This window comes from Sceloporus undulatus, chromosome 5, assembly GCF_019175285.1.
Source record: "Sceloporus undulatus isolate JIND9_A2432 ecotype Alabama chromosome 5, SceUnd_v1.1, whole genome shotgun sequence".
Classification (NCBI taxonomy): Eukaryota; Metazoa; Chordata; class Lepidosauria; order Squamata; family Phrynosomatidae; genus Sceloporus; species Sceloporus undulatus.
The window spans coordinates 84,107,184-84,117,532 of record NC_056526.1 but is presented as its reverse complement, the minus strand read 5'-3'; the positions used below and the strand labels follow the sequence as shown (position 1 = coordinate 84,117,532).

Below are 10,349 nucleotides of genomic sequence, written 5' to 3'. Positions count from 1 at the left end.
CTTATGCCATTATACACCACTCTGTTCTTTTATTCTCATTTTGTGCTGTCAGGTGAACAAGTAGAAATATTCCCCTCTTTCATTTACCTAACACAGCAGGTAAAGGTGTTTGTAGTTATTTGATTGGTGTTTCTTTGTGCCATATAACTTTCTTTTCCAATTATGGATGCTGAATTTGGTTTTCAGTCAGTTATAAAATGATTTCTGTTTGAAATAATGCATTTAGAAAACATACAGGATGATCTCAGTTTACCATGGCTCCAAGATTGAAATGACGTACTGTTAGCTGAAAATTACAACTCACTTGAGAGCATCAGGCTGCTGAGTATCATTTTGTTAGAGAATTAAGCTCAGCAGTGTGGCAAGTGCTTCATCATCCAATAATTCATAGCTCTCTGCATCTCAAAAACTAACAGTTTTGCAGCTTGAAGCAAGCAGCTGACATGGAAGTACAGTTTCTAAAGTGACTAAAATACTGATTACTAAATGATGCTATTTGTATTTTCACAAATACGTTGATCTGTTCAAAAGTTAATTTACACTGGACAGATATTCTGTTCATACGTGCAACTTTGGCACCTTTAGCCATAAAACCTCTCCCATCATATGTTACAGTGAAAACCCACTAAGCAGAGGTGGTATACGCATCCACATCTGCTTGTTGGTATTTCATACCTCTTATCTTCCACAATATATCCAGTGCTTTGCATTGAGTTAATCTTAAATCTGTCTCCATCAAAATTCAGATTGGAAATCTGGGTTGCTGCTGAGCTGGAACAATTACTATAATGGACTTGAACCTGCCACATTTAGCAATGGTGGGACAGTATTGTTATTCTAAGCCGGAACTAAGTTTGTCTTTTGTGCTACAGGGATGTCCAGCATGGAAAGAGATCAGTTGTGTCATTCACTCTTTACTGCCCTGGAGGTAACAGCTTTCTCATTAAAGTGAAATAGCTGGATCTCCATCTTTAGGAGATGCCATCTCAGTGGTAAAAAGCACTGTTTTGATGTAAATGATACTAAACAAGAATCCTTCGTTTTTATAGTATTTGTACAGTACATGTGTCCTTTCCAAAAAGGCTTCAGTGTTACATCATCATTCAGACACAAAATAACAACCTTCAAACTGGGCCACTTTGCCCCCTAGTCTATCCATATATTTTTAGGTAATCCACACTGTGCCATAAAAACCTAGAAGCAAGGTTTCCAATCCTCACCCCAGAGTGTGGTGGGATGTTCAGGAAAAAATAATTGAGAAAATAAAGAGAAAAAAAGTTGCAGAAGATCAAAAGACATGAGAAAATACTCCTGCTATAGAATTGTTTCCTCAGTTGTGTGGTGAAAATGAAATGGAGCAGACAAGATGAGGTTCTGCAAGTTCTGCAAACACATCATTTGTGCCATGGCATCATAGTGCTTTGTTGTTTTTGTACTTCTCATGATGCATGCATGTAATTCAGAGTGGATTCTGGAAACCACTAGATTTTATAGATTTAATAGGTCTTCTCTCCAGGTTAGATGTGTTTTATTCCTCCAATATTTCTGCCTTTAGATAAGGGAGTACTTTGCCAACACACATTCTTGCCTTTGAATATAAATGTAACATGACAAGCAACAAAAAGAACTAGGGGGCTGGTAAAAACATTTTAAGAACAGGCTTTAATCAGTGATATTAACAGCTGTGGTACCAGTTTACAAATATCTGGACAGAATCAAGGAATTAAAGAAAAGCATCCTCTCTGCTTGTTTTTATGTTTATTGCATTTGCTCTTCCATTCTCTTTTAAATGGTGGCCTTAGGAACAAGCTGCTTTGGCAGACAAATGCAAAAGGCTCCCATGGTGAGGAAGTGAAAAGAATGGGCATACAAACAAGGCTACTGCCATGTTCAAAGCACCGGGGATACTTCAACACAGCACAAAATATAGTCCTAAGTAAAATAGGTTTCAGGCAATTTCATTGTTAAGATAACATCATTAATAGCAGAACAGATTGTGCTTGGTCCCTGCTGTTTATAATTAACACATTTTTTTCCAAATACTCCAGGGTCTCGGGTAAAGAGTCCTCTGCTCAGATCCATCCAGACCAACTAGAGTGTCTTCATCAGGTCCCATGCTGAGTCGGCACCTGTTTTGGACAAATTCAGTAGAGCCCAAAGTCTCTTCTTTCCTGATGGCTGAAGTAGGTAAATCGGAAACATCTTGCCTTAGTTGTCAACAATGTCCATATGATCTTCACAAAAAGTCATATAAGTACTTTATTATGTCAAAGTTCACAGTCCTGTAAACAACAATGTGGTACATTAGCATTCTTCAGTCCCTACTCCCCACTGCAATATCATACAGTAATCCTCTGCACAAACAGCTACATCCATGGTAGATATGGCTGCAAAGTTTCAATTCTGGCTTAAATGGGACAAACACATGCAGTCTGCCACTGCCATTTGCACAATGCAGTAACAGTCTCATCTTCTTCCCTTGCCTCATATATGCCGCATGGTGGGTGCACTGCTCCAGGCATAGGGTCATATATGCTGTCTGACTCAACATTGTTAAGAAGACTCCAGTGGCTGCTGGAGCCAACAATGCTTTTTCTAGCTTCAGCTTACATACCAGCAACAGCCTTGCCTGGAGAAGGTGGATCTGCACACAGTTATATTAATCACTTTTCACTGAGATAATTTCAGTGTTTTTGGCATGGAAGCTGCTGTTGAAGATTGTTCAGAAATTGTATCTAGTGCAGTATTCAGCAGCTAGATTGCATTTTTATATGTCCTTTGTAGACCATATAACACAGACTGCACAGTAACTACTCTGACTCCCAATCTATGTTCAACTCAAGATGCTCACTTGTTCCTGTAAAGGTACTAACACTTACAATGATCTCCAGAGAGATGAGACAAAATTCTTTTGTAAAATCACCCATATTATGGCACTCCTGCCTTAAAAACTGGCTCAATCTCGGCCTATTTAAGTAAAAAAGGTTTTTATTTAGACTTTTCTTTTACTTGTTTACTTTGCTCTCTAGATCAAGAGTAAACCTTTTGATTCACAGAACCCTCAGGCCTCTATGGAGCACAGGCAGGGAACTGTTGCTCTAGATGTTTTAAAAATGTCCTACTATGTTCGTAATTTTAATTTTTGAATTGTCATCAAGTGGTCATCCAAACTCTGTTTAGAGACTTCCAAAGAAGGTGAATCTCCCACCATCTGAGGTACTCTATTCAACTGTCAAAAAGCTCTTAAAAAGAAGTTGTTCCTAATGTATAGGTAGAATCTCTTTTCTTGCAATTTGAATCCATTGGTTCAAGCTCTAGCCTCTGAAGTAGGAGAAAATAAGCTTGTTCTTTCTTCTACATGATATTTGTTAAGGTATTTAAATATATCTACTGGAGGAGGGAAAATGTTGTCCCCATCTTCAAAAAGGGAAAAAAGAGGATCCCAACAATTATTGTACAGTTAGTCTGACATTAATGCCAGGAATGATTCTAAACAGATAATTAAACAGAAAGTCTGTGAATATTTAGAAGGGAACATCATAATCACAAAAAGTCAAAATGGGTTTCAGAGAAACAAATCTTGCCAGACTAATCTGATCTCTCTCTTTTTAAAATAAAAATATCAGCTTGGTAGATGAAGGGGATGCTGTGGATATAGCATACATTGTTTCAGTAAGGTCTTTGACAAAGTTCCCCAAGATACTCTTGCAAACAAGCTAGTAAAATGTGGGCTAGACAATGCAACTGTCAGTTGGATTTGTAAATGGTTGACCGGCCGAACCTAAAGGGTGCTCAGCAATGGCTCCTTTTCATCCTGGAGAGAAGGGACAAGTGGGGTCCCACAGGGTTCTGTCCTGGGCCCATTGTTATTCAACATCTTTATCATTGACTTGGATGAAAGTACAGGTGGCATGCTTATCAAATTTGTAGATGACACCAAATTAGGAGGAGCAGCTAATACCCAAGAGGAGAGGATCAAAATTCAAAATGATCTTAACAGATTAGTAAGCTGGGCCAAAGCTAACAAAATGAATTTCAGCACAAAGAAATGTAAAGTACTGCACTTAGGGCAGAAAAATGAAATACACATTTTTAGGATGGGGGACACTTGGCTCAACAAGACCGTGAAAGGGATCTAGGAGTCCTAGTAGACCAGAAGTTCAACATAAATCAACAGTGTGATGAAGCACCTAAAAAGGCCAATGAGATCCTAGGCTGCATCAATAGAAGTATAGTGTCTAGATCAAGGGAAGTAATAGTGCTACTCTATTCTGCTTTGGTCAGGCATCATCTGGAATATTGTGTCCAGTTCTGGGCACAATTTAAAAAAGATGTTGAGAAACTGGAGTGCGTCCAAAGAAGAGCGACTAAAATGGTGAAGGGTCTGGAAACCATGACTTAGGGAGCTGGGGATGTTTAGCTTGGAGAAGAGAAGGTTAAGAGGTGATCTGATAGCCCTGTTTAAATACTTGAAGGGATGTCATATTGAGGAGGGAGCAAGCTTGTTTTCTGCTGCTCCAGAGAACAGGACCCGGAACAATGGATGCAAGTTGTAGGAAAAGAGATTCCACCTCAACATTAGGAGGAACTTCCTGACAGTAAGTGCTGTTCGACAATGGAACACACTCCCTCGAAGTGTAGTGGAGTCTCCTTCCTTGGAGGTCTTTAAGCAGAGGTTGGATGGCCATCAGTTAGGGATGCTTTGACTGTGAGTTCCTGCATGGGAGGGCATTGGACTGAATGGCCCTTGTGGTCCCTTCCAACGCTATGATTCTATGACAGTGGCTCTGACATTACATTTGCAAGTTCCCTGGATGTGGTTCTTCAGGTCCTGGAAACCCGATTTCATTTAAGCATTCCTATTCTATCTCTTTACCTGTTCTGGCCTCTAGGATGCTTATTACATCATTTGTTCTATTTTTACCAGGTGGAATACTGTTTTCCTTTTGGAAGAAGATTGAGGCAAAAAAGTGTTGAGCAGTTCTGCATTCTCTCTGTGCTGTTTTTACCATTTTCTCCATGAAGTCACCCTACCATTTCCTTCATCTTCCTCCTGACATAGCTATGAAAACCCTATTTTTTATTTTTCAACTTCTCTAGCAAGCCTGAGCTCATACTGAGCTTTAGCTTTTTTGACTTTCAAGTACAAGTTCTCTTTTAGTGAGAAATGGTTATTCATAAGTATTTTAATAAATGTGCCAAAATGTAACTGCAATCTTCTTCCTATTCTTCAACCATGGCCCAAAGCAGAAGGAGAAAGTGTTAAACAGTTTGGTTTTCTGTGCATCTCAGCCTCCACCCAGACCATGGATGGGAGCAGGGTGGAAAAGCATTCTTTCATTCTTGACCCATACTTTTTAACTGTATGTGAACACTGTAAGAGTATTTTAATAGGAAAAAAAACATTTCAATCTATTTTGTACTTTGTGAGAGTGAAAAATATTCACTATGGGAGTGCAACTTAGTTTTGTAAAAATTCTGATGTACAATATTCTAGTTCTGAGGGTCTCCTATTTTTCATATTGTGATGCAAATTACAAGAAGGAGACCTTTTATTTTTAGAAGTAGGCCATGTTACCAAAAAAAAGTGCACTAAAGATGCAATGCTAAAGACTAACCAGCTCTCTTACTTGTCATGGCATTCATTTATGACTCACACATAATTTCCTAAATCCAGTTTTTTGTTTCTAGGGAAATAAAATGATACAAAAAACGTAAGATATTGCCTAGCAGTAACATTTCACATGGTGAAATCTACTTAATTAGCACATTGTAAACATTACAGATATATGGTTTTCTATGGTTGCTTTTTAGATTAGACATTGATGTAAAACAGTATTCTCTGGCAAATGTTAAGTTTCCTAGATAAAATACCACAATCAATTGTTTAGCTTAATGATAATCAGTAAATACCTTGTGTGTGGTTCTGTCCAATTAACTGATATCCCAATCCTAGCTATTTGTATTGGTGAAGGAAAACTTTTTAAGAGGGAAGCTGACTTAATACATAGACAAAAGTGAACCTACTGCCACAATAGCTTTCTTTTACATATAGCAGCTATTCTGACGTTTTGAATTGTTCTACAAAATCAGCAATAAAGTCTATTTTTAAAGTAATCAAGAACTTCATAAAATAAGAGAAAACTAATTAGCTTTATCACTGAAGTTAGAGTGTCTTGAATTAGGATTTAGCCATATGGGCTCTGAATTATTTTATAGTCATTGCTAACTTTCCTATTTATATAATGAAGCAGGTTCACATATATACAAAAGAATTTGCACAAAACTGTCCCTTCCTCAGAGGTTAGTAGGTAAGTCATTCCTGGTGAACTGGTTTAGGCTATATCCAATACTACAGACACAGTAACAACAAAACTGCTCCCCTTTGCCACAGTACCATGAAAAGCCACCTCCAGAGTAGCTTTCCAGACCTCCTGAGCAGGTTTTTAGGGCATGTGGTAGAGGAAGGAAAGGGATCCTCTTCCAACTTCTACTAGTGAAAATAGTTCCTGCTTGTCCAAGCACTTTCTACCAGTGGAAGCATGCTGTTGCGTATCGGTCTTTTCTTTGTACTCATCAGCATCTGTTTGGCAAAGGACTCCTAGTTCAAGATGAAATGCTAAAGTCATCTTGAGTAAACTCAGCTCAATAATCCTACTCTGGTTATTGAAATTGCAGAACATTATTTAACTAGCAACATCACACGAAGAAAGCTCAAGATTAAACATGAGTTTCCATGTACTAATTCTCACAACTGCAAGTGAAAATAATATTTAGTGATGTACACCTGGATGGCAAGGAGTTGGATTAAATGGCCCTTGTGGTCACTTCCAAGATTCTATCCTTAGTGTGGGATTTTCAGGGTTCTTTATTGACTAAACTTCAGAAATCTACTGGATTGAGAAGAAGAGGTATAGTGTAAAGAGTGTAAAGCTTATCAGAGCTCTTTGCTGAAGCTTACTATTCCTGTACATTTTAAAGACCAGAGCAGGGTATGAGTAAGTCTAAATGCATTAAGATGATGTATTAAAAGTATGTATCTTCCAAGGTGCTGCCTTAAAATCAACCACCTAAATATCAATCCACTCCAAATGTATGTCTGGTTCACAGGTGCATCACTTTATCACTCACAACTGAATCTGTGAACAACCTCAATGAAAAGCAACGTTCCTGAAGTGATATCTATAGTGTTTAATCTGTGAGTGCTCAGTCACACATACAAATTTATCTTTGGTACTGAAATCATGCATTATTGTTCCATTTTTATTGTGAATTTGGCAGCCAGCCATTTTAACATAACAGTTAGCAAGAGGTTTCAGAAAGGTTGCTCTGATTCTTGAAGACAGATGTATATATTGATTGCAATACTCTCTGTGACTGGCAAGAGCATATATGTTAGTGCTGAGTTTCCCTAACAAAGATAGAAGCCCTAAAACTCTGTATCCACCACCTTTTCACTAAAAACACAGAACAGTTTCATCCTCTTCAGCATTTCTGCACTGAATTTATCCAGTGCTTTCCTTTCCATAGCCTGGAATAGATAGTAGTAAAAGTCTTTTACTGACTATGACTGGATTTAATAGTACTAAATTATATAAACTCTATTTTTCCAAAAATGGGGACAAAATGTTTCTTTATCCTGTAATTCCCAAAGCAGGAGAAAACTATCCACAAGGTGATGGCTTAGTGAAAGCGCTATTAAAACTTAATTTGTAATTTTAATATACAATGCTTCTTGTAATATATATCTTTGCTGTTCTGTAGTTTGACCTTTCTTCTACACTCTACATCTTCAATCCACACAAGATGGCTGTTCTGCTTTGATGATGCAACTGCTATTATATCTTTATGAGTTACAGTAATACATGTGAATTTTTAAAAAGAAAGCAAAACTACCACCACAAACTTTCATTAAAAATGGTTTAATTTTTTTTAAAAGAAATGTTTCCTGTAAAAAGGAGAAAAATCCCCCAAGAGGTTAAGATCAATCAAAGGAGATCAAAACTCAGTAACGTACCCTCTGAAGCACCCAAGAGATGTAATCACTGTAAATATAATTTGTGACTAATTTAATAATGAAAGTGGGTGTTTAAATATGATACAGAATTTTTCTTAACTCCTTTGGGGTTTTGGTTGTTAAAAAACAATTCTCAAAGTAATAAAAACCATATTAGAATAAAAATATTCTAGCATTCTGATTAGACATTATGCAAATCTTCTCAATTGTTTTCTTTAAAATCCAAGTCTTCATGAAAAGATTCTAATATAAATCTAAATCTAATATAAATCAGGCTGCACCTAATATAAATCTGCTGCTTTTTTATATGCACAATCTCTCATTTACTGTTAAGCTAATTTTGAAGGATGTTGATGAATTAATCTTGCCTCTACAAGTAATAAATAAGCAGAAAGCTATGTAAATAAGGATCTGCTTAAAAGATTTGTTAAGCATGTACAGCACAAAAATATTTAGAAAATGTCAAGAAAAAGGTTTTCATCTCTACTGAAAGAATACAGGTTCATAAATAAAATTGTGAGGAAAGGGGAAACTGGGATTTGATTTCTTAGAAATTTCAAGTTATTTGTTGCCACTGCAAAATTTACCTAGCTAATAGATTATAAAGGGATGAAAAAAGTGAAATCTTCTAGACTGATTTATTAATTTTATCCCTGTCGCTAAGATGTTTATAAATTTATATTTTAGCTTTGATGTATTTCTGATTTGTAAATATCTTCTGCCCTGTCTTTTTAAGTAAAGACTTATGGATGAAGAATGTGAATTGATACAAAGAAGATATGGATGTTCCACTGTTTGGCATATATCGAAGTAACTTTAAATATAAATCATAAAAGAAATCAACTGAGAGTGTGACAAATACATACAATGATACAGAGACACACACAGGCCTCAATGCAACACCCTTTCAGCATAGCATAAACATCTACATGCAGAAGTTTTGCCATTCCTCCCCCACTTTTCAAATGTTGGCTGTAAGCAAATCTAGGCAGAGCCCCATGTTCTCTCTTTGTGATGTTTGGAAAATTACTATTTACATTAGTTGTGCTATATGTAGAAACAAACAAAAGCACAGATAAATTATAAAGAGATTTTGTTGAGCAGGCCAACACAACTTGTGATCTCTTAAATCAAATGCAGTTCAACAGACAGCATGGAATGGGGTAACCACGCATGATATACCCTCTGCTGCCTGTTAAAGGTCTGTACAGCTCCAAAGAACTATATTTTGTAGAGGTCGCACTTTGCACGTATGTGCTCTCTATGTTTCTGAAAAAATGGAATTGACCACTATCTCATTTACCTCCAGTCACTTTTTCTAGCTGTCCTAAGACACATTTTTCTGTGAATGACTAGATGCTAGGAAATAAGGTCACACTGTGCTTACCTGACAGGGGAAACATCATGATCACAAAGGTAGCTATTCCAGGGTGAGGCTCATCCATTGCACTCCTGGTGTGCTGACCCGTGATTTCCCGAAATGCGGGAAACTCAACTGCATCATTTGTGGTAGTGGGGGACTACGTTCGTGCAATGAAAGTTAACAGGGCTTACCTTGAAATTGCTCTGATGAAGTCTAAAGACACATTGCATTTGTATCTCGGTCCGTTAAGCTGGTCATCATGGCCTACCAAGGTTAATAGCTGGAGCGTCACAAGAGAAGTGATCTAGAAAAGGGAGAGAGAAAATTAAATTGGTTGCCTTTTCATCAGAGCAGCTGTCACTACAGTGTTAGCACAATTACTTGCCTTTCCTTGATGTCACTCATCTGCCAAGTCTTAAGGATGCAAATATAAAAATGATCAAGAAACATAAAACATAAAATAATTATAGACAATAAATGGTGATAAAACTGAAGGGTAAAAATGTGAAGGACCAGTCTCTCTAAAACATAAGACTGGTATCTTAACAAGCAGCCTGGCTTCCACAGATAGGACTTTGTGGTAGCTCTAGATAGAAATGATGCACCCATCTTGCTACATACACAAAACTGCCTCTCTGTCAGTATGCTTGTATCTGCTCAAGTTCTGCAAACAAGAGACAAAACTACATCAAGCTACAGTGGGCATTATACTGTATGTACCACAACAGCTTCACTTCATGCTGCCTTTCCCAGAATCCTATCATTATAAAGTATGAAATGTCTATTTGTCTTAAAATCAAGGCAATTTATCCTGTTGGTATGTGATCTGGCATGGAATAAATGTCTGGAGAAGAATGCACAATTTAGCTACAATTTAGAAAATTCTGAGGAAGAATAGCTGAAAGCTACATTACCAAAAAGAAAAAAAAATGTTTTCAGTAGCAGGTGTTCCTTCATTTTACCTTTTAA

General features: G+C 37.1%; 1 protein-coding gene and 1 non-coding gene across 7 annotated transcripts in view; one reads left to right on the top strand and one right to left on the bottom strand.

Annotated features, from left to right (window-relative positions):
* Nucleotides 1-1,643: 1,643 nt before the first annotated feature.
* The window catches only part of ORC5 (origin recognition complex subunit 5), a 92,154-nt gene continuing 83,448 nt past the window's right edge, over nt 1,644-10,349 (bottom strand). For all 6 annotated transcript variants that reach the window (XM_042470274.1, XM_042470272.1, XM_042470275.1 and 3 more), the window contains 2 exons: nt 9,572-9,684; nt 1,644-2,282 (listed from right to left, as the gene is read on the bottom strand). In XM_042470274.1, the coding sequence (XP_042326208.1) occupies nt 2,237-2,282; nt 9,572-9,684 (159 nt within the window). In that variant the 3' untranslated portion in view covers nt 1,644-2,236. The remainder of the gene's footprint in view (nt 2,283-9,571; nt 9,685-10,349) is intronic.
* On the top strand, nt 9,397-9,553 carry LOC121932335. The gene has a single exon (XR_006104322.1). It is a non-coding gene; the product is annotated as a U1 spliceosomal RNA (small nuclear RNA).